The sequence below is a fragment of the Hippocampus guttulatus genome, chromosome 14, assembly GCF_054856545.1.
Source record: "Hippocampus guttulatus isolate MCC_2025c chromosome 14, RoL_Hgut_1.0, whole genome shotgun sequence".
NCBI classification, from domain to species: domain Eukaryota; kingdom Metazoa; phylum Chordata; class Actinopteri; order Syngnathiformes; family Syngnathidae; genus Hippocampus; species Hippocampus guttulatus.
This window is the reverse complement of record NC_141274.1, coordinates 13912204-13936419: the sequence shown is the minus strand read 5'-3', so window position 1 is coordinate 13936419 and position 24216 is coordinate 13912204. Positions and strand designations below refer to the sequence as shown.

General features: G+C 43.6%; 2 protein-coding genes across 3 annotated transcripts; both read left to right on the top strand.

Annotated features, from left to right (window-relative positions):
* Positions 1-381: 381 nt before the first annotated feature.
* LOC147195252 (nuclear receptor ROR-beta-like) lies at positions 382-15067 on the top strand. The gene is made up of 10 exons (XM_086128290.1): positions 382-773; positions 6584-6669; positions 6762-6903; positions 8347-8877; positions 9976-10097; positions 10296-10428; positions 10874-10981; positions 11867-11977; positions 12522-12631; positions 12718-15067. The coding sequence occupies exons 1-10, from the start codon at positions 767-769 to the stop codon at positions 12877-12879; spliced, it is 1512 nt and encodes a 503-aa protein (XP_085984416.1). The 5' UTR covers positions 382-766; the 3' UTR covers positions 12880-15067.
* Positions 15068-15757: 690 nt separating this feature from the next.
* Positions 15758-23916, top strand: LOC147195251 (endophilin-A2-like). 2 transcript variants are annotated; one of them, XM_086129974.1, is made up of 9 exons: positions 15758-16015; positions 18099-18167; positions 18251-18467; positions 18764-18897; positions 19004-19162; positions 19708-19811; positions 20178-20314; positions 20568-20606; positions 21333-23916. In XM_086129974.1, exons 1-9 carry the CDS (start codon positions 15971-15973, stop codon positions 21518-21520), a joined length of 1092 nt encoding a protein of 363 aa, XP_085986100.1. In that variant the 5' UTR covers positions 15758-15970; the 3' UTR covers positions 21521-23916. The 2 variants fall into 2 exon arrangements, with proteins under 2 accessions (XP_085986100.1, XP_085986101.1); XM_086129975.1 differs by lacking the exon at positions 20568-20606 and having other exon boundaries at positions 15759-16015.
* Positions 23917-24216: the final 300 nt, after the last annotated feature.

Sequence of the window (24216 nt, the reverse complement as noted above, 5' to 3'; positions counted from 1 at the left end):
AGTAGTGAGTGTATTCAATCAAAATTAGCGTATAGCTAAGTAATCATTTGTAGGACAACTTTTCACTTGAGTCATATACAGTAGTCTTAATTAACAGTACTGGTATTTGAATACAATTCTTGGCTACTTTACCCACCTCTGGTGACTTGCAGCACAACGTTACATAATATATTATGAACAGCAACAGGTGCAAATAAAACCCCTCATAACACAACTATAATTAACTCAGCGATCCTTAAACAACTTATCTAATCGCCTTTTGGCAGGGACGTTGACAGGATGCTTTGCGCGCGCCCCCGCGGCCTCTCCTCTCAACAACCACTGCCACCTTAAGCTCGTCCCAGGGCGCGCGCGCGCTTAGCGCGCGCCCCCGCCGCTCCTGCTCGAGGAGCTTGTGGCGGTGAGATCATGTGAGAGAGTCCACGCTTGGAGAAAGTAGGTTAGCAGGGTAGACTGAGAGGAAGGCGCTGACTTTGTGGGCCATCGTGCACACCGCGGGGACTATTCGAGCCAAACAGCACGCCGTTCGCAAGAGCGTTTAGGATGCAATCCAAAGCGACTTTCTTCCTTGTTTTATTTCGCTCGGACTTCCACGAATCATAGAGGACCATCGGGGTGTTTTTTTTTTCACCTCCCCATATTTTCGTCTCGTCGTTACGACATTATTATTTACACAGCCACTTCTTTCTGGTTAGTCACCTGCAGCGCAGCCAAATGTAGCCGAGCTTCCTTCTCCTGGAGCCGTTAAGAAGAAGAACGCGTCAAAATGAGAGGTGAGTGCGTTAAAGTTAAGTCGCATCGCGTCGTGCATGGTTGCCGCAAACTTGGCGGCGCGTTTTAATCGTCAGGAAGGAGCACGCCGAAGGAGGTGCGTGCCACATGTGCGCGCACAGACCCTCGCGGTGCGCCCGTTTTGCGACCAAGTGCGCATTAAGTCGCCCCATGACAGGATTATGACTCAAGACCGCAGTGCTGTGCTTACTTTACTTGCAGTGGGGGTTCCAATAAATTAATTTAAACCATAAAAGATGATGATTTTGTGAATTTTCAAAACTGTACAGATTACTTGAACACGTTTGTGTATTTGTCTTTTTTTTGGGATGGGCGGGTGGGGGGGGGGGGTGATATAAACGAGAAGAAGAATTTCATGACATCTATCACTCTGGAGACCATCTGTGCATTTTGGTTTGGGTTCCATGTTTGTGTTATGCAATACGAAGATGGGAGGGGCTTGAGACGAGATTGTTGTTACCCAAAACTACAATTATGTAATCGAGATGTTCGTATTTATATACTTTATTTGTGTCAATCCCAGTGTAGAATACTCCGCATTAGTTGATCATCCAACTCTTTTAACAAGTGCCACATATATCTGGTTGTGAGCAATGGAAAGACGCTGTAGATGAAAACGAAACAGGGGTTTTTGAACGTTATTATTAAAAAAGAAAGACAAGAAAATGTTGAATTATTTTGCGTGCCATTTTAGCAGGCTGATTGCGATGTCGTCGAGTCGGCATGGCCGTGCCAGCATGGCCGGCCGTGTGACTGTACAGAGGGAGAGGGTTCCACTGACCTAGTTATGTCACCCAACGTTACACAGCATGCGCAGCAGAGGGGGGTGGGGGCGGCTGAGGGAAGCGCCTGCCTGCCTGCCTGCAGGCCATGTGCATAAAAGCCCACTGACAGTTGCCCTTGCACTTCAACTTGACTCTTCACAACCGCCACTGCGGAATGAACTTGAACTCGCTGCGCTGTCGGGCTCAGACCTCGACAGCGCAGCATATGATTAACATCTGTACATTCCATCCGACAGTAACAGCCACTGAACCTTTAGAATGGTTCACGTTGATAGCGAGATACTTTAATTACTAATCCTGTCAGCGAATTTAAGTTAGTATTAGAATGTATGCGCCCTAAGCAATTTGGTTTAATTAAAATATAATTTGATAATCAAATGAATGCAAAAAATGCGAATTATCTAAATGCCTTGCATTCACATGGACTAATGCCATGTGCTACGATGAGGTTTTTTTTCCCACGGGATGGCAGAGTACAGTGAACCCCCACATATTCACAAATTCACCTAATCACATTCCCCCGACCCATGGACCCTAAACCCACCTAGATGCAAAAAATAAAAAGAATAATAATAATTTTGAAACACCCTAAAAAGCCACAAGATGCCAACAAGGCCTCCCTAAAATGGAATTGGTGTCAAAGAAGTATGTGGAGACGATACATCTCAACTGAAAGATGTCAGGGAGGAGCTGAATTTAGCCTGGCTCATTAGTGGAAGCTATGAGAGTCAAATCTGCATGAACACAGGCTCTAGTGTGTGTGCGCACTTCTGCATCTTTTTGAAATCAAATCCTTTATAAGCCATTTTTTTTTAAGTTAGTGTTGTAAAATAAGTTTGCGAATGCATTGAACTGTTTTAGTTTGTGGTATAGTTATGCTTGAAACTATTTCTGTCGGTAATTTTGAGAAGTTTTAGGGGGGATATTCACTTTTATTTTTATTTTATTTTGCAGGGCTTGGTTCCCCCACAAATAGATTACAGTACCGTGCACTGTGCAGTAGTTGTTTTTGTCACAGGAAGTACAGTAAACGAGTGGAGGGTGTGAGGAAGAAGCTAAGAAGGCCCCTGGTGGTGGGAGGTTCCCGTTTTGGAGCAGGATATCCAACTGTAAACAAATCAGAACCCTTACTTTGTCACTTGATCTGTTCCCCACAGAAAAACGATTTATATGTACAGTATGTAACCGCTACGGTATATTACAATTATTTTCCTCTCAATCAGGGGTGCCCAAATCAAATGGGGATCGTTCTCGGGCTCTAGAAGAGCGGATTTTGGCACTCCAGTTCGAAATGATTTGAGTCCGTCATTAGCATGCCGACATTAAATTACAGCCTTTGTCCAGATGGTACATTTTGTCTGGTACTCTGTTTTAAAGTGAAAGGTGTATTGATTACACAGAGAAAAAGTAGAGCATCACATCTGACAGACGGGGCCTTGAAAATCCTTTGCTCTGTTCCCCCCCCCCCCCCCCCAGATTCACTGATGTTTTTAAAGAGAGCGTCGCCATTTAAAAAGCCCTTAAAATCTCGGGGTGGCACGCAAAGGCATAGTGCTATACCACATCAGCAAGAATAAAATGACGGGAGGGATGCATGCAACATGGCTTGATGTAATATAATGGACAGTGTTACGGCAGAAGGTTGTTGCAAGATGACTGCATGTGCTGCACCATCATCTGGCACCCCGCCGCGCCACATGACGCAATCAGCGTTGCTGAAACCCACGGAATGAAACCCCATGCTGTCATCCCTTCTAATTAGTAGCGAGCAAGTCACAAGGCCTCATTTGGCTCATTTGCTCTCAAAGTGTATGCATACTGCAAATAGACAAGAGTATTACAACACATCAAGCAATGGGGGGAAGATTATTATTCAGTTTGAAATGAGCTAATTAAAAAAAAAAACGCAGAACAGCGGCTTCCACCAAGTGTTGCCGAAGGGCGATCGAGCTGTGCTCATATTACGGCGCGCTAACTAGAACAGCTTGTACTTGTATTGAAACTGGCTGTGAGAGTATTGACATTCGTCACATACGTTGACATGCGTGTGACCACGCACACAAGGGGGGGAGCATGTGGAAGGTCGACATTTCTTTTTCCCTTTCCGATACGTTGCTGACACGCTACCTGATTGACACACTGGCCTACAAGCGCGCTTGTTGTGCAATTACATTACTGGCAATCTGTTCCACCTGGAACAAAATGTTGGGAGACAAAAGTGGCTTTTCCCCGCTTCAAGGGAATTGGCCTTTCCGACACATGATAACAAGCTCAGACATTTAACTGGCTGAGAGCAACATCAACTGTTTCTTCTGGTTTCTTTCGCTCTCTCTCTTTTTTTTTTTTAACAGGCTTGTCTTTCCGAGTAGGTAAATGTTGCCTTAAGTGGAACATGTCTAGTGCCCCCGTGCTTTGACAAAGTGATGGAAAAATTAATTTCAACATAACGTTTTCCTCTGTTCCTTTACTATAGGGTCTGTCTGGCTTTGACCGTTTCCTATCTTGCCATTTAGCTATATGCTCACACTGGACTTCGACGGTACATACTGTGATACCATCTTTGGTCAAGAGATTAGAGGCATGCCTGTGAGGCTGCAACATTGAGGGTGTGTGGCTGTATGGACATCTGTACTGTATTTCTGGCTCTTAGCGGGGGATAAGAATAGACGTGGCTGTACCGAAGCTCACTGTCAAAGGCAGAGGAGACGGATGGGAAACCGAAGAGATGGCATCCAGCTTACTTTGTCTGTGCAGTAGCCGCATACGGTAGCTTGATCATTTTGAACTTGCGTGTATCAGTAATAAAACACGATGTTTATTTCTTACGTCTTTTAAGACAGAACTGGAAAATGCCGTTTTTCCGGTATCATCGTTATTACTCAGAGGCTTTAATTTTACTGTTACGCAACCTCATTTTTCTGATGCAAGCTCCAAGCTTTAAGGAAAGATTTTTTTTTCTTTTTTGTTCATGGAAGCAAGCGCTTTGTTGAGCTCCACCTTAAAACTGGTCTGTGGAGCACAATGATCTGCCTGCTTTTCCCTCCTTCCCCCCCCCTCCCCATGCAGTGGGAAAGTGTGTCAGTGGGACAAAATGTCCACATGGGCTGACAGGCTACAGCAACCAAGCGACGGCTGACTCAGCCAATACCAGGCAAGCTGCCGTCACAGCCCAGCCAGTGGGATCGCGAGAATCCGGCAAGGGCGGATCGCCGACATGTTGCTAGAGTGAGCCGGCTGAATGAGTGCTGTGAGGAATGCTCACAGATGAGTTATATAATCAAGAGATGGGGGGGAGGGAGGGGGAGAGGAAAGCCTCGAAGGAAGAGGGTGGAGGGTTTTTTTATTTATTTTTATTTCCATTGCATGCCAGCAGCTGCCCCGATCGTTTGGAGTACAGTATTTTAGTCAGAGAGCTTTAGAGCCGAGCAGGTCACAGAGTATGTATTCGTGGTGGCAAGTTGCCTTTCAAAGTAAGAGTCGACATGACTCAATGAATGTGGATCAGACAAAACTCAAGAGCTCTGAGATCCAAAAATAAATCAATAACCCACACCAACAAACATCTTATGATATTGTTGTTTTGCCTCCGATAAGACAGAAAGGCTCTTTGTTCATCTCAGTGTGCAACAGTCATGTGATCCCCTTATCTGTTTGTGCAATCTGTTCCTTTGTGGGGGGCCTCATGCAGGGTGCAGACAAACACAGTTGAAGGCAAGTTTGCTTCTCCGAGTCTTTTTGTGTGCACACGATGTGAGACGTTCCAGTTCCTTTTTTTTTCACAAGACCGAGTTTATTTGCGTTAGTTTCCGTTGCCGCTCACTCATCTCCTTTATATATTACAAATGTCAAAAACAACATAAATATGCAAAATAAATCATTTAGTCCTATTCATAAATGATGTGCAGGTTTATGTTTCTTTTCAAACTAGGTCTCAGACTAAACTCAAAGGTGAGTTTGAGAACCATTTTGCTCTTAAAGACCAAACGTCAGACTTTAAACAAAAACACTTTGCACTTTGTGTCAGTTGGAGGTGAAGCGTCACCGTTTGATTCAGAGCACAAAGAATTACAGCCGCCTAACTGTGACAAGATAAGGCCACGGCTCGCCGTTTCTAGGTCAACGGACGACACAATGGATATTATTTTGGTTGAGATTTACAACCGAGGACAACAAGGCAGCGCTGTGCGGATGGACTGCTCTAAAAGACAGGCAAAGTTCACAACCGCCATCATAAAGCAATAGAAAAGCTGCTCGTCCGAGTGCAGAAAAGACTTTCCGTCGGGGCTGACGTGTTATTCGGGACGTTTGATGAAACATGAGCAAGTGTCTTAAAGGAAGGCCTTGGTTTTGTTGAAATCTGCTCAAAGTCTCTCACAAGGGTGTGGCAGAGAATCTTCTAGTTGATCACTTTCATGCACCCTGTAACCTGGTAACACGATAAGATGTCCACTGTAGTAACCGCTGTCCCTGAAACAGGTGTCAAACTCATTTTTGTCGCAGACCGCTTTGGAGTTGCGTCTTCCGTCAGAGGGCCGAATAAATGTTTAATCTTCACATAGTATTATTACTTGTACACAAGAAATTGATGGATTAGTAGTTTGGAAATCAGTCAACTATCTGTTTGTTTGTTGACTTATTGTGAGTGGAAACAGAGGAACAAAATGATTACAAAATTTGGAAGTTGACACACATGATCCGCTTTCGTGGGCCACATAAAATAATGTGGTGGGCCAGATCTGGCCCCCGGGCCTCGAGTTTGACCCCTGTGGGTTAAACGATGAGAAAAAAACACAACTTGGGCAATCGACGCGCTCCCAATCAGGAAGTATGCTAACAGAAGCCAGCTGATCATATGTTTTAGGTCGGACTAAATGCGCCAACTATTTTAGTGTTGGCAGCAATTCAGGAACCAATGGTCTCTTGTTTCTTTTCCATTGTCAAATCTATTTTCAGAATGACCGCACGGTTTTGTTCTGACCTGCTCAATTTTGGTTTTGGTCCTGCAGCTCAAATCGAGGTCATCCCCTGTAAAATCTGCGGGGACAAGTCCTCGGGGATCCACTACGGGGTCATTACCTGTGAAGGCTGCAAGGTAAGAAAGCAACACAAGAGATGCTTCAATGTATTTGTCGGACCTCAAATGTGCATGCGTCCACTGGGTGTTTATCGGTGCGTCCCTTGTAGGGGTTCTTCCGTCGCAGCCAGCAAAACAACGCCATGTACTCGTGCTCGCGCCAGAGGAACTGTTTGATCGACCGAACGAACCGCAACCGCTGCCAGCACTGTCGTCTGCAGAAGTGTCTGGCTTTGGGCATGAGCCGAGATGGTAAACGGAACTTACTCCTTTTTGCACACCTCCACATGTTCTTGTCACGATTACCCTCGTGTGGCCTAATCCAAATGTGTCGCAGCTGTGAGGTTTTTAGTCGAGACTTAAATAAAGTGGCGTAGCTGTGTCACACATTCCGCTCAGTTGATACCATGTGAATCTGAAGCTCTCGGTGTTAATGTTGCACTTCAGCTGTTGGGGAGATGCCTCAAAACTTGCGTCCTACTCTCTTTTGGGCTGCGGAGAGAAAACGAATCCAGTGTAGAATTGTCATGGAGTACACGAGATATCAACGCTGGAACATACAGTACTACTTGGAGGACCAGAGTCCAAAACTGTTATCGTCCAGAGCAATAAAATTGAGAACTTTATACTGCGCGTATGTGCCGTCAGATATGTTTGCTGGATGTCACATGTTGTTCACCGTGTAATATACTCGATTCATTTAATTCTACGTACGACTGTTTACGGTTCTAAGGTGAATGAAGAGGAACTGTAACAAAACAAAACAAACAAACAAAAATGCCAGTTTGACTAATTAGATGACACGATGATATTGTGTGTGTTTCATTGAAGTATCTCATTTTATAATCAATACATGCCCACAGTGGATCAAAAAAAGGAGAGTTCCCCATATTGCCAGTTGTTTGAGAGCATTTTGAGTGATCTGTCAAGACCCACAGAATATTGTGTTCTGTCACAATATAGGCGCCGAACGTCCCAAAAGTAAGAATAGACTCGTTTCTTTCACCAGGAAAAAGTTCAATCTTTTTCTGTTTTTTTTTAAAATCAGTAATAGAACATTGGTTGGTTTCACCAAAGGCATCAGTTTCTGACGCAAAAAACAATGAAAACAAGCTACGCGCTACTCTTTTTTTTTTGTCCTTTTGCGACACCTCAAACAATAAAACAAGACTGACAAAGCGCTTTTGATGTCAAAATATGAATAAATTCACACATATGCAACTATGAAGTGCGCCGACTCACGGCATGCCTCGAGTTGAATGTCCGTCTGCTTTTTTACATGCCGTTCATCATTCACTCCATGAAATGCATCATCTTTTTTCATGATTGGGGCAAAGACATTCGACTACCTAACCATATAACATATTCTATTTGTACCTTACATGTACATCCTCAAATGCTAGGTGACATTTCGCTCTCCTAATCCAAGTGGCAATTTCTGACTCACCCCCTGATCTTTAGCTTCTACTCAAAACCTGTGCTGATCTCAAATGTAAAGTGATGCAGCGGTTTACGAACCTAAATCTCCTCTTCCTCACCTACCCGTTAAAAAACCTACTCAACAAATATACCTGCTGGCAGTAAACAATTGTACTCCAGTTAACGAACGTAAACATCCACAGTGCTGGATGAGTGACAGTAAATAACGTATGAGGTTTCATGATTCAATGACCCAAATGGATTTACTCTCCACAGCGGTGAAGTTTGGTCGCATGTCCAAAAAGCAGCGCGACAGCCTGTACGCTGAGGTGCAGAAGCATCAGAAATCCCAGGAGTGCGTGGGCTCCGGAGACGGGGTCTCGACAACGCTCTCCTTACCCAGGGAGGACGGTGCATGTGGCGGGAGCGGAGAGGACGGCGAGGGAGCTTTGAGCCGTTCCTACAGCACCGGGGGCTCCAGCTCCACCCTCAGCGACCTCGATGACATCGCGGCACTCCCCGACCTATTTGACCTACCGCTGACCCCCGAGGAGGCCAGCGAGTATTGCAGCCTGGAGCTACTGGGCGGAAGCGGAGGGACCAGCACAGGAAATACCTCCAACTCATCATCCGCTTCTTCCTCTTCGTCATCCCCGTCCAATCAAAATTCTCCGCAACAGACGATAGATGGGTCTGACAACAGTGGCATCCAGCTCCTGCACACACATTCTCTCACGCATCCCCTGCTTGGCGACACACACGCGCTACTGGACCAGTTGCCCGATGACTGCTCAATAACAGACCTTGGTGAGTTGTGACACGCCACACGACCACAATTCTCACCGATGCGGAATTGAAGAAGTGACCAAAAAATGCATTGATAGTCGAAAGAAAGCTCATGGGGAACTTTTCCCGAGCGAAAAGCACTTCTTTTACAAATATCATCTTTGATTGTGTCGTGTGAATACTGTGCTGATTTTACCAGCTACAGGATGTCTTCTTTGGTTGCCTTAAGTTACGAATAAAAGCTTGCATCGTGCAATGCGCCTCGCCGTCAGATTACACCCCGTCAAACACAAGCCGTGAAAGTGTTTTGGGATCATTTTTATGGTTTAAAATGTAAATAAAAGCAAATATGATCACCTTTAAGGGCAATGATGCCGCGAAGCGCATGATTTACGAGATCGTGGTTTTGAAGTCTATTGTGGTTTGTTATCCAAATTGTTGGTCAGATGCCAAGCCAATGAAGTCCAAGCCAAGAAATAATAAAATGGAACTTATTGGAAAGGGAATACAATATAAGGCAGCTTTATTTATCTCGAGCTTTCACCACCGCTGCAGCTGTCACAAAGCGCTTGACAGAATATTTAAAATACCACGTCCAAGAAACCAGAATATTGATCCATATATACGGCGCAACCGGTTATAAGGCGCACTGTCGGCTTTTGAGAAAATGGAATAGGTTTAGGTGTGCCTTATAGTGCGGGAAATAGGGGAATAAAGCCCAGCTGAGTTGGGTATATGGCAGTGCCATCTGCATAGAAATGAAACAAATTTGATGTAAATTAAACTAAAATATTATTTATGTAGTGAATAATAATGGTCCCAGCACAGAGCCTTGAGGGACGCCTTCTTTTCCGATATTCTAATACCTTCATAGAACAACGGCCTGGCTTCGGCTTGTGATATCATTTGCACACCACTCAAGTGCTTGTTTAATTATTATTTTTTTTTAATATATAACTGAAAGATTAGGAAACAAGAAACCGGTGACGCAAGGTCACGCCGCCATGATTTTTAGATCGGTAAACCAAATCAGGTTGTCGAGCTCTCAAATGTTTGACTGGTGTTCCAAATCCTTTGAGTGATGAATATGCTTCTCTGGTTGTTGTATTTGTCTTGCAGAGCGAATCTCGCAATGTATTGTGAAGTCTCACATGGAGACATGTCAGTACAGCGCTGAAGACATGAAGAGATTCAACTTGGTCCAATACACACCTGAGGAAACGCGTGCTTTTCAGAACAAGGTACATATTATCTCCCCAACTATTCTGCACTTGCATTTCTTTGTGTCCCGTGGGAATACAAGAAGAGCTCAGGAACAGATTTAACTATTCAGATAAAACCGCGAACTGCCTCTGTTCAAGTGGTTAGGGTGATGTTCCAGACAAACTACATTTGACTGATGAAACCACTCTAAACAAGTCCATTTTTCTGTTGATCAGTCTGCTGAGTGGATGTGGCAGGAGTGCGCACACCACATTACAGATGCCATCCAATACGTGGTGGAGTTTGCCAAACGAATCGCTGGATTTATGGATCTTTGCCAGAATGACCAGATTATATTGCTGAAAGCAGGTCAGTGTACAGTCCACAACGGGTGTATTTAGAAATCATAGGTCACAGAGTTTTCGACTCGAGTAAACAGGAATCTAAAACTTGCTAACTTGAGTTCCTTCTTGTTTTTTGTCTCCTTCTCTTCCTTCTTTTGCCCCATTTCTTTGGACAATGGGGATAAAAAAAAACATTATTCTGGAAAATGTGTGACAAATTTTCTTCATATAAATATATTAAATGGGAAAAACATGTATTTGACAATGGGTTTATGTTCTGTAAAATTGAACTCTTTCAAACATACATTTATGAATATATGTTTGTCACATATGATGCATATTAATCTGAAACCAAATTTACATGTGTCCGTGTGTTCATGTTGGAGTATTTTCGGCCCCTCTGTGAATCCCCGTCCAACTCCCTCCTCGTGCACTTCTCCATATCTTTGCCACTATGGCTACGCTTTCAGGATGCCTGGAGGTCTTGCTGATTCGGATGTGCCGGGCTTTTAACGTCAACAACAGCAGCATTTTCTTCAATGGAAAATTTGCCTCGCCTCAGTTCTTCAAAGCGCTTGGTGAGCATCACATGAGGATTTTATTACCTTTTCAAAAGCTTCAAAATATTGACGTCCACACATCCGCTGTACCCTTTGCTTGTCATTTCCAAAAGCCAACACGAAATCCAAATGCTTTCTCAGTATGCTTTCATCAGAAGTGTTTAATTTATCCTAAAAATCAATGTTGTCTACATCAAGATACAACAGGAGCAAGCGGAAAGTCAATGTACATACTTGAAGTAGTGCTAAGGGTTAAGCGCAAGAAGATGGAGAGCACTAACGTTCACACAGAAACATGTGTCACCTTATATAGGTACCAGAGGTTGTAAATATAATACGGGGGCGTTTTTAAAAAGAACGCGATAATTAGCTCACACGTACCAATTATTTCATTCTGCTGTCGGTGAACCGGACTTGAGTCGTAAAAAAGACACACAACGAAACAGAATCTGCACTTCAAGCACATTTTGTTTGTTTCATTCCAAATCGACTTCGGGGCTGGAACGCTGAAAATTGTGTCAATCAGTCAGTGTCCAAATATTTCTGGACCTGACTGTCGCTCCCTCGTGTAAAACTGAAGCCAGATACTTAGTGACTCAACACTGTCTCCTCTGGTTACAAATGGAATTGCATGACTGTTGGATTACCAAAGGGGGGGGGGGGGGGGGGGGGAGTAAAAATATATGCTGTATGTCAGTGCTACTTTAAGAAGCAGAGATTCTTGGACCTCAAAATGTCTTCATAGACAAGTGCGTTATAGACACTATGATTTTATGCATATGCACAGAGAGAGAGAGAGAGCAATACACTATGATCGTAAAATGGAGGCCGTCTTCAAAACTCAACTTAGCCCTTTGACACGTCATCAAGTAATTCAATGACTATCACAATGTGTTTATTCAGGTTGTGACGACCTGGTGAGTGCAGTATTTGAACTGGGCAAAGGACTCTGCCGCCTCCAGCTGTCTGATGAAGAGGTGGCTTTGTTTAGCGCGGCTGTTCTTCTCTCCCCTGGTGATTATTATTCTTCTTTATGTATTTTGTGGGAGTCATTTCAAATTCACTCCTTCGGCTGGACAAATGTGCTGCATCATCACCGTATGGGCTGTACATTGATCCTGTCACATATCCACGGTATACTACTCGCAAATGAACCTATTTGCGAGTTTTTCGGTGGAACATAACACCGACTAGTTGCTGAAAAATTCACCGACCTGTTTGTGGGTTTTGTGCTCGTTCTGAAATGCCACAAGATGCCGCAAGACTCTGCCAATGGCTTGTCGAAATAGGTTCGTCACGACTGAGAGACAAGTTGACGTGTTAGGGAGGAGCTATATTTAGCTTCGGCTGGTAGTATGTCGTATCTTGTGTCGCTGGTATTTCACGACACCACTGTAAAGGTAATTATCTCTTATACTTTGGAAGTGGAGTCAATTACTCACGGTTCTTTTTGGCATTCAGAGTACGGCTTTGATTACTGTATTCAATAAACGGACTCGCTGGCTGAGCACAAATCATGACGCTTTCAACGAACGTGCCATTATTGTGATTTTTCCAGATCGGCCGTGGCTGATGGATGGCCAAAAGGTTCAGAAGCTTCAGGAACAAGTTTACCTGGCTCTGCAGCACAGCCTTCTTAAGAGTGCTTCTGAGGAGAAACTGGACAAGGTAAAAGGAGGCCGCCACGACGCTTCATGAGCAAATGCCGACGTCAGCAGAAAAATGCTCACCCATATCTCTTCGATCCTCCGCAGATGCTGTCCAAACTACCCATCATGAAATCTATTTGTCACCTCCACATTGACAAACTGGAGTTTTTCCGTTTGGTCCACCCGGAGACCGCATACAGTTTCCCTCCGCTGTACCGGGAGGTGTTTGGAACCGACATTTCCCTGCCCGACTCCACCAACAGCTAGACACGATGGACTGACTGACAGAAAGAGATGGAGGGAGTGTATTTAGCGGAAGGGAAAAGGAGAGACAGAGTAGGATCAAATATGTTGATGTTCAACAACCAGCAGTTATCAGACAATCCAGGACTTAAAAGACTCCGTCTCCCGTGATTCCAAAGTCGCCCTCCACTTTCCGAGCAGGCAAAGCACCTTACACTACAGACCACGCACGCTCATGCTCCTCTGCGTATTGTAGCAGCACCGACAAGCAGATGCATGAGGCGGATGCAAGTTTTGAAAACTTGCGTAGCGTCTGATCCGCGGCGGATCGCCCAACCAGTAATGAATGTACCTCGACAAGCACCAGTGCACAAGCAATGACTCAATGGTGAATGTATAACCCTGTCGCACTTAGACGGTTTCATACATGGTCATAGAAAGAAGATTTCAGTCAATATTGATCCCTCGGTATGGTATGTATGTGCGCATATTCGTACTAAAACCGCCCTATTCGTGTACTGACACTTAGGGACCAAGATCACAAGTCATTTTATACAAAAAAGAAAAAAAAACCCAACAACAACAACAACAAAAAAACAACTTCAGCTCCTCGAGCCGCTTCTCTCACATTTCGCCTGCGTTCGGTGCTGCCTTGAGTAGGCCCTTGAGAAACCTCAGTCCCACGCGTCCCTTTTCCTTGCAAATGCCACTTAGAGACAGGGCAAGATGAAATTATCTTTAATTTATATACACATTTATATACAAATATTTTAAATAAGAGTGTAAGTAGATGACTATGTGCGACTGCGGAGAGTGTTAGGAGCGTGTGAGATTAGTTCAGAACGAAAGGGAGAGAAAAGTGGGATGCACACAAAGGAAGCTGATATTCGGACTCTGGACTACTTTCCTCTCTATATCGTACTCTCAGGTTTCCATGACAACCCCCAGCACCCTTTCCCCCCCGCACCCCATGACAACAAACTCACTAAGTGGGTGAACAGACACTTGTTGTACAGATGCAAACAGGGGCGGCGTGTCCGTCCGACGGAGGAAACAAATTGCCTTTGTTGGGCATTTAAACTGAGCTCTGATGTTGATGACTGTGCCCTCGCCTGAAGAAACAAAAGGAGGACAAACGGGACTCGAAAGGAAAAGACCAAGCAAGCCACACTTTACGAACCTGAGACGAGGGGATACACGGTGTCGCCCCCTTTCCCCTCGTCAATCTGTTTCTAACCAGCAGTCAGGTGTAGTTTCATTCAATCACTTATGTGGTCGCACTTGTTCAGGTACCCGACGCTCCACAATTTGTATCATAACCCCCCTTCCTTACTGGTTGGAGCAACTGTATTATTTGTAGAAATGCTGTTCTTTCCACTTTTAGTCCCAACACTTGTTTGAATAAAAAGCACTTACAATCCTCCCCCCCGTTTCTCACTGGACACTAGTCTAATGCCAGATGGAGCTACCAGCTGCCCCCCTGAGTTGGGCCTCAAAGCCTGTAAGACTTTCTTGTTTATCTTGTTTTGTTTTTCCGTCACGCAAGATCCTTCAAAGTTTCGGTGCGTTTCACTTGAACAAAAAGTCAACTCCCGGAGGTTGTTTTAGCATTTGAGGTGAACATGTCTTACTTACTTGGGGTGCTGGGAAGTTTTTAGGCCTGCCGCCTGCCACTCAGGGAGCTAGCTGTGATCTCTTGTCCCTTCTATGACCAGCCTCGTCCTCCTCACGCCTTGGCACCCCACCACCATAATCACTGTGGACGTAAAAGTTCTACTTTTGTGAATGTTGCTCACAAACTGCCCGGACCCCTTCCCGTTTGTCCTAATATTGTAACTTTAAATTTATGAGCATTTACATAGGAACGCAAACAAATCCGTTTTAAAGATCAATTCCATTCTTGGAGTTTAATGTTGTTGTTTTTTCCTTTTGCTGTGATCTTCACTTATTTGTCGCTTATCCACTTTCTTTACATGTCTCCACTTTTTGGCCTTTCCAGTCAGTAATTGTTTTATTTAATTGGCAAATGATTGGGAAAAGTCCATAAAAACACTATTGTCTCCCTTTTCTTTCCTTGTAAGAAAAAAAATGTACAAGAGATATACTACTAGTTCAAGACTAAGTGAGTCACACAGCTCAATATATATTGTTGTCCAATGGGATACATTATATGTGGTTTTAAGAATGTAATAAATGGTTTCTTCTTTAGAAATGTCTGTCAAGTCAATGTCATTTTAAATAGAACCGTCATTCTCACCACTGGGCTGTGAGAGGTATCAGGTATCTTTGTTCATCATTCGTTCGTGTGACCTCCAGTGGACTGAATTAGAAACAACAGTTACTTTTATTGAAAATTGACAGGTCATTTGTTGAAGTGCAAGACTCATGCCCATGGACCGAATTAGACACACTGATGGGCCAGTTATTAATCTATGAACGGGCAAATATATTTAAACTTTTAATTAGAATTGTTATTTGAACAATCCTCTAAATCGTGCTGTAACATTTACCACCAAGCGGTGTCGGCAGGAAAGGCAAAAAAAAAAAATTGATTCATTCGAAAATCATTTCGGTGCAAACATACGTTAGTAGTCAAAAGTTTTGATACACTTTCGAGTCCTACGGAAACTGTCCAAAATTATTAACGGTAATGTCAAATAATAATGATACCATATCAAACGTTCATTGATCAGATTTACGGTCGCTGCAGCATCCTGTTTGATTACTTATATATCTCCACGTATTCTATAACCATTTGGTTGATGGTCCAAAACAAAGGGTTCGGATTCGGCGATAAGCCCAGTTCGAGTGTTTGTGCAATGAATGAATGTTATTCCAATTATAAAGTTAGACGATTGAAAGCCGAATCTGAGAACACGTCAGCAGTTGACCCACTTCGACGGTCCCGGAGCCTCCCACAACAAGCTGGAGCCAGGAAACTGTGGTCGCCAAGGAGCTGAAGTTTCAAATTCCACATCTGCCGTCCAAAATTTGAAGACGTGGTGCTTGCTTCCTCGCTCCTTGCTGTTTAGAGCTTTCACCACAGCTGCGTTTGTCCCGCAATCAAGATTTCTCTCCTTGGTGAAGTCCAAGTGGACGAAACAGACTGTGCACGATGTCCGTCGCTGGGATTCGGAAGCAATTTTACAAAGCCAGCCAGGTAAGAGCGCGATGTTTTGTTTTTTAAACTTTACTTAGCCGCTAGCTAGCTTGTTGCCACAGTTTTTAACGGCAAGTCTACGTTAGCCCCGAGCTAACTGGTTGGATCAAAAACGTCAAATATCGAATGACAAACTCATGATAAATCGTGTTTGCAAGTGAAAAGTCGCAGACAGGAGCATGTTGACCAATTGGCGTCAACTGATTTTGGAAAATCAATGTAAAAACTTAAATGAATGAGCCGACACTAATCAAGAGAATGTATTGTTTCTGTTTTGCTGTATTTTCAGTGTGGGTGACTTCATTCCTTAGTGCAATTATCTTTACGATGGCGAGTTTACAAGTTGCAAGTTTGTGAATTTTTAAGTCATTCCTTTACATTTTCGGAACACGAGAAGAAAACGCAATACATTGAACAAACAATTGGCCCTTGACCTGAATGATCGAGAATATACACAGACGTGAAGGGACACACACCCCCCCCCCCAAAGTTTTCGCAAGCAAATTGGTATTTTTTCATATTGTGGGCGCAAGTTAATAAGGGCCGAGGCAATTGTGCTATTTTTCTAATTTTATGTGAAATTATGTTGCAGAAACTAGTCAAAGTAAATTGTGTGTTACTGGCTGCAGATATAGGAAGGGATGTCATTGTCTTTAGAAATCAAGATAAAATCTATTAGATTTGTGGCGGAAAAAAAGAGGCTTAATCCGAAGACCCATGCTAATTAGATTTAGCAGAATACTTGGCCATCTGGCCAACATTTCTCTAAAGTGGCCCCCAGTGATAATTGGTATTTAGAATGTAAGAAAAACAGCTTCATGTGAACGATCATTACGATGTATCTATTTGTCACTGTGAATCATAACACCTCTTAACTCCTTGCAATTGTGTCGGGGAGATGATATTTAACAAAATTCAAGAACCTTTGTAAGTCAAATATCTTGAACTCTGACTGAGCTGGGTTTTTGTTGCCCCATAAGAAATACAAAGCGCAACAAAAACATAACTGGCCGAACCGGTATGCTTTGATGATGCTAGTTTTGCAAGTCACTGCTGCAGCCTAACATGTGATTGGTGAGCACTCGCAGCTTGGTGGGTGTGCCGATCCGACATGATGACAAGTGGAATTTTAGTTATGTCAATAACCCGCCCATACCAGTTTCACAGTGGGTATAGATGTTGTCAGAAGCTTGACACCTCAGAAATAAAAACAGGCTAAAGCTAAATGACTAGGGATGTCCTTATCACATATTTTTTGCACCAGAGTCCAATTCAGTTGATCTTCAATATCTGCTGATACCTTGTCATGATCTGATGTCTTGGCAACTGATTAAAGGGGAAGTCAACTAAAGGCCACATCATTTGGAACCATCACAACCAAATACACCTCCCGAGCGATGTCTTCATACCGATGAGGAAGGCGTGGTCTGTTTTCAGGCATGAAATACTGTAAATCCAAGTCAAGCCGGCCGCCACAATTGTTAACGACACACACCCTGCCACGCGCAACCAATGCATGACCTGACATTAATGCTGTGTGTGGCTTTTATTTAGAAATTGGCCCCTCAGTAATTTGTCGGCGCTAATATCTGTGTTTAAAATGGTTCGTGACACACTGTGTAACACCACCTGCGTGATTAGTAGCCGAAATGGACGCCCCCCCCCCTTGGATGTAAAAGTGCAATAAATTAAAATGGAGTTCTTTTTCAGTTTTTAAGCGCTTTTCTCAGCTAAACAAATAAACTACTTTCAGTCGTACTAATAATATTACATCATTTAAGAAGGTCTTTTTATTTAAAAAGAAGTCTCAATGTGGTACAGAAATAAAAGGAGTACAAATATCAATCACCATGAAAACAAGATCTAAAAAGACAAGAAAATCAATTGGATGGATTTCCGGATTAATCTTGCCGATACTTGCTGAGTTAGTCTCGTAAGGATTTGCTGACGTCTTGCCTGAAGTGTTTTTGTGAAATTAAGAAGTGGTTTTCCGCCACGAAAATTGTTGATTGAACTCTTAGGATGAAGAGCACGTCTAGCATTTCAGAGGACGCATCCAATTTGCTTCCTTTTGTGTTCTCAGATGGTGAGCGAGAAGGTTGGCGGTGCAGAGGGAACCAAGCTGGATGAAGACTTCAAGGACCTTGAAAGGGTATCACGCCAATTCCAAATTAAACAAGAAGATGGATTTTTGCACATGTTTTAAGTCGCTATCCCTCCCGAATGTGCCTCCAGAGAGCAGATGTTACCAGCAAAGCGGTGGTTGAAGTCATCAACAAAACAACCGAGTACCTCCAGCCTAACCCGGCCTACAGAGCTAAACTGTCCATGCTCAATACCGTGTCCAAATTCCGTGGGCAGCTGAACAGTCCTGGATACCCGCAGTCCGAAGGCCTGCTCGGAGAGTGCATGATGAAATATGGATCAGACATGGGCCAGCACAACAATTTTGGTAAAGAAAAAAAACATCATCAATCATAAAATTAAAAAAATCATTTCAAAAAGGGTGAAGAACGTGAATGCAGCTTCGTTTAAACAGTACATGTCTATTGCTACTTTTCGAGCACATGGTACCCGTATTGACATTTTTCCATTGGCAAAACCAGGTACTATAAGGTACCATTTTTAGTAATTGGTTACAGCACGCCTTGACGGTATCACCTTTCTTTTTGAGGGGCTCCCTTTTCATTCCCCACGTCGCTGTGACCCAAATGTCACTAAGCTGCATTTGGTGCATGTTTCCTCCAGGTGGCGCTCTCGTGGCTATTGGAGAATCGATGAATAAATTGTCCGCCATCAAGGACAGTCTGGACATTGACGTGAAACAGAATTTTATTGACCCACTGCAAGGAGTCGTTGAGAAGGACATCAAAGATATTCAGGTACACGCACAGTAGTAGAGTTGGAACAGTTAATCGATTTATGAAATCATTTGACATCTATTTTAAAAAAATGAATTCTGCCATCGTCATCCTTCTACGCCATCAGCACCATCTGAAGAAGATGGAGGGCCGCCGCCTGGACTACGACTATAAAAAGAAGCGTCAGGGTAAAATTCCAGATGAGGAGATCAGGCAGTCCTTGGAGAAGTTCCACGAGTCCAAAGACATGGCTGAGAGTTCCATGTACAACCTGCTGGAGACTGATGTGAGTGCACACTTGACTCGACTGTGCACGCGGCACTAAAAACACTGTTATTCGTTGTTGGCTTCAGGATTCAGGAACATTTATTTTGTCGTGGCGCGGGCCGCTGGAAAATGGATGGCGGGCCGCAAATGGCCCCCAGGCCATAGTTTGGACACCTTTGTTACACGGTGTTTAATACAATGTTTATTTTCTCACACCCATAAGAATAAGATCAATATAACTTTGTTTTGAGGCTGGAACGGATTCATTGCATCTCCGTTTTTTTTTTTTTTTTCAATGGCAAACACGACCATGTCCATGTGTGTTTTATTTGCTGGCTGATATGTCAAATATGGTCTGCTTTTTTTTTTTTTTTTTACTGTTGTTTGTTTGTTTGTTTCTTTTGTTCCTGACTTTGAACAAGCAGCATCGGGAGCTTGTCTAACCTGATTTGCTGCTTTTTTTTTTCTTCAATTCAGGTTTGATGTTTGAATTTGGAGATATTATAAGAGAATAAGGAAGACTATACCATATCGCTTTTTCTTGTTGCGATCGCCGTTCTGTAGGTGGAGCAGGTGAGCCAGCTGGCATCTCTTGTCGAATCCTTGCTGCAGTACCACAGAAATGCCACCGAGATTCTGGAGGAACTTTCTGGCGAAATCACAAGAAGGTCAGCACGGTGACTATTTGGGGAGCTTAATGTGCCGCGTATAATTCAGGAAGACTTCTCATTTGGCCTGCTAATTAGATTCAGATTCAGAAAACTTTATTTATTAGAGTATATATATTAGTGAATACAAAATTTAATTCAAATTAGTCATCGCAAATGCGTGTCTGAACCCATGCGGGCAAGCAATGTGGCAGGAGGGTGACTTTAAATCGGGTAGCACAATGTTGTGATGCTTGGTTATGAAACCGAGCATTTTGGCATGACATTCTTCTGAAATGTAGTATGCTGTTGAGTTTTTATTTTTTTAATGGAGAATGCATGATAAACAAAAAAAATATCAACATGTGTTGTTTACATTTCGCGCAGGGTTGAAGAAAGTCAGTCCCAACCAAGGCGAGAGTACAGACCCAAACCCAGACAACCGAGCTTTGACTATGGAGAGACTGAGCAGTCCAACGGAGGTTACACACCAACTGCCACAAGCCCTCCGGCTTACTCTTCAGGTAAACGACATCACAGTTCCTCATTTTGGGGGGGTTTACACTAAAAGGTGTGTTTTGATGAATTTAAGTGTTTACAATGTGTGCACTTCTCGCTTTTTTTTTTGTCCATGTTCAAATACATTTAAACTGTTTTGATACATTGAAATGTGTTTGTGTGAGACTGATGACACCACAGTGCAAAGGATACAACTAAGAGGGCGTTTGTTGAGTATGACTGATGTGTCTTTCCCTTTGCAACATAAACAATATCCAGGCCCGTCCGTCCCAAGACCTTCCATCAAGAACCGAGCGCGTGAGTGAGCCAAAAGATGAGAGAGCCTTATTCATTAATTGTGCTCCCTCCGTTGCACATTTGAAAGACTGAAAAGTGTCTGAGGAATTTGGAAATAGTTCCACTAACATTGTTGAAGAGTGCTGGTAGGTCTCCTGCATTCAGTCTGTCTGGGCGAGACAACAAGATGGGGCTTGTCAAAATGGGGTCCATGGAGGCTGCAGATACATAGAATCTCGTTCTTGTTTTTCCAAAGCTTAGACTCTTCATTTTTGTCGGATTGTATGTATTTGGCAGACTCTGTCGGGTGGAATCCTTGCATCTCCAAAACCACTGGCTTGAGTTATGCACAACCGCATCAAACGTGTTCATCGATTTCTTCTCAAGCCATTTTGCTAATGTGTAAAAATTCATAGATGATGTGGAAACGTTTTGTTGTTGTTTTTTTTTTTTAAATACCAAGCTGACCATATTTGGACATATGAGGTTTCCGCCTGACAGCAACGATATGCAACAAGTTGGTACAGGTGTCAAGCTTCAGACAGTTTCACTTCACAGCATTGGGGTTCTAACTTCTTTGGCTTCTATTCCAGACTGCCATAACTGCTGGTGGAAACAGGCCACTCGCACGCAGCCTCGAATGAAATCTTTTCCCAAGTCAATACTAATCACATTAGAGAGAGAAGGGGGGGGGGTCCAAAGTTTTCCACCACCTCACACTGTTCCTCTTTTGTCCTTTTTCATCAGCCGAGCCATGCTGCAAAGCTCTGTACGACTTTGACCCCGAGAATGAGAACGAGCTGGGCTTCCGCGAGGGGGACACCATCACCTTGGTCAGTTACATTGACGAGAACTGGTTTGAGGGAAAGCTGCGTGGCAAGACGGGATACTTCCCCAACAACTACGTCGAAGTGATCGTTCCACTGTCGCACTGAACGCGACGCGGCCGAAATGGAACGGGCGACGCGAGGAGGAGGAGTATACACTCCAAGCAACATATTTGTGAGAAAACGAAACATCTCATGATGAGGGCCTATTTTGCAGAAGCATCGTTTAAATTTTCAGAAGGTTTTCAAACAAGTTTTGGTGCGCATACGGCACACCCAAGTCTTGGACCCACAATGCACCTGTGCACTTTTTGCACTTTTTTTTTTGTTTGTTTTCAACTCCATTATCACTTGAAAGAAAATTTCCGGGAAGCTTCCACAATCCTTAACAAGTTTTCACGACATGATTAGAGGCCCCTTGAATGTACACTAAACACGCTTTCTTGGAAGTCATTTGCCACCTCGCCCTTGCTGGAGTCTTCATGGATGTCGGTCCAATCGGATACTGCCATCTAGTGTTGGTCATGCTCTTGGGTTTGGACTATTTTTCATTGTAAAGTGGAACTAACTCGTGGTATCCCAAAATCTATGATTGAGGCAAGGCACGTATTGATTGCTGAAACATATTCCCCATCCGAAGAATTTAGCCCTCCCCTCAAAAAAATGGGTTTCTCGCAAAATGCAATATATAGAATCCTTTTCATCCACTGTATTACTGGCCTAGATTAAAAAAAAATAGATATATTTGTACTATTTTTTTTTAATCTAAGGTAAAAAAAAAAAAAATCTGACTAAGATGTTTTGGACACTTTCCTATGGGGGAATGGTTTGGAATCACTGGATTTAACGAAAGATGGTTTGAGTGAAGACTCAGGTCTGGGCTGTATAACCCAGGCAGATTTCTCGTTAATTGGAAAAAAAACAGGGCAAATCATGCATCATACATTTTAAATCCGACAATTGTAAGGTTGATCACAGCTCTTGCATTGTTTGTGTGCACTCTCGTTTCTGCTTCCTCTAAGATGATGCCTAACAGGTTCCGCTCAACACTATAAAAGGAAGTGCAATAATGCTGCAAAATTCTCGTAAACATTTTTAAAGCAAGGAAGAGGTTGGCTCCCCCCTCCCCCCTCTATTTGGTGTAATGCATACCAACCATGGCCAATATTTGAGATGGATGGTGTGAGTATCATACCAAAGCCACAAACATCCAGCCCCTGAATTTTGTCAGGCTCAATTGATGCTGCTGGCAGTGTCGCTTCCAATGTTTTCTGGTCCCCGAGCCAACTTGGTTTCAGTGAATCATCTGCCCGTGCTTTGTTTTTGTCAAGATCCTGGACAAGCTACACGACAGCCTTCTCCTATTTTCACCTTTAATTAGAAGCACGAAAATTAACATGTGTCAAACGCTGCACCAGACACGACTGATAATCAATTTCCCATCTCTGCCCCCCCCCATATTGATTCATTTAAGAAAGTCTGGGACACAATCACTTTCAATCAGAAGAAGGCTGTGAACTGTGAACCCGTCTGCCACGATCCCCCTTGTGAAACCACCGCGCTCAACTCTGCCATCACCATTTGAGCCTTGAGTGGAAAAGACAGGTCTTTTCGGGACGAAAGACCGCGCAGCAGTGGATTATGCCCTCCCCCGCTAGTCTTTATTCACGACCTGCCCCCGGTATGCCCTGCCCCCTTTCTCATTATCAGCCCCCTATCCCCAATCCCATGCTGCCTTTTTGAAGCTTTGGTTTGTCCCCCGGGTTTAATCTTGTCGTTGCGTCTATGCCATTCCTTTTATTGAAGATGGTTGGTGATGGGGGGGGGGGGGTGTCTGTGCAGAGGAATAACGACATTCGGTTCAGGTGTGCGTTTCCATGCCTCGTTAGAGTAAATCAAAGAAGTTGGGGAGGAGGGTAATTAGGCTCAGCTTGGGTAAAAATGATGAATAATGTCTTGGAACAAAGGACTGGAGTGTTTGTTGTGCTGCTTGGTCGTGGTCAAATAAAAGATGCCACTGGCCTTTTTACTGCAACACTAAATTCCGAAAAGCCCCTGATATATGGCAGCATGAATGAAGGAAGCATTCACGCTTATGTTCTGTGTCTTTATTGCTATCCGTCTTTAATGTATTTGTGAACTGACACGTTGGGAGACTAAAATTGGGATTTTCCAGGATTATCTTGAGGATATGTGGATTACCTCTTCATGTTTGATTTTGTTTATTTTATGCATCATAGCAGCGGTGTGAAACTCAGGTCCTGGAGGGCCGCTGTCCTGCATGTTTTCCAAGTCTCCCTGTTGCAACACACCTGATTCAAATGATCAGATCATGACACTCAACCTGTTCATTTGAATCAGGTGTGTTGCAACAGGGGGACTGGGAAAACATGCAGAACAGCGGCCCTCCAGGACCTGAGTTTCACACCGATGCATTATAGTATGTGAAGGGGGGGATGGAGGCGGTGTCTTTGCTAATTCAAATAAATGTTGTCATACTGCTACGTGTTTCTTCTGTCAAGTATTGCGTCATTTTCTCAATTGCACCGCACTCTGAGGTTCAGTGTTTAAATCTCGACGCCGGCCTTGTTGTGTGGAGTTTGTATGCTCTTCTTATACTTATTCCGGCTCCCTCCCACATTCCAGAAACATGCATTGTTTGTGGTCCACTGAAGACTTAACTGCCCATATAGGAGTGAGTGAGAATAGTTGTTTGTCAACAGTGTTCCCGATGCGACATGTTGAGTTGCTCAAGTTACTTGCTGGTGAACATCCATATCCATCCATCGTTTTTCTGATCGGCT

Excerpts from the sequence above, each read along its gene's own strand:
- LOC147195252 (XM_086128290.1), top strand. Across the intron at positions 6,670-6,761 it reads TTACCTGTGAAGGCTGCAAG|GGGTTCTTCCGTCGCAGCCA; the intron begins GTAAGAAAGCAA and ends CGTCCCTTGTAG. Across the intron at positions 11,978-12,521 it reads GGCTGTTCTTCTCTCCCCTG|ATCGGCCGTGGCTGATGGAT; the intron begins GTGATTATTATT and ends TGATTTTTCCAG.
- LOC147195251 (XM_086129974.1), top strand. The coding sequence starts at position 15,971 with ATGTCCGTCGCTGGGATTCGGAAGCAATTTTACAAAGCCAGCCAG. Across the intron at positions 18,898-19,003 it reads AGGACATCAAAGATATTCAG|CACCATCTGAAGAAGATGGA; the intron begins GTACACGCACAG and ends CTACGCCATCAG. Across the intron at positions 19,812-20,177 it reads TCTGGCGAAATCACAAGAAG|GGTTGAAGAAAGTCAGTCCC; the intron begins GTCAGCACGGTG and ends CATTTCGCGCAG.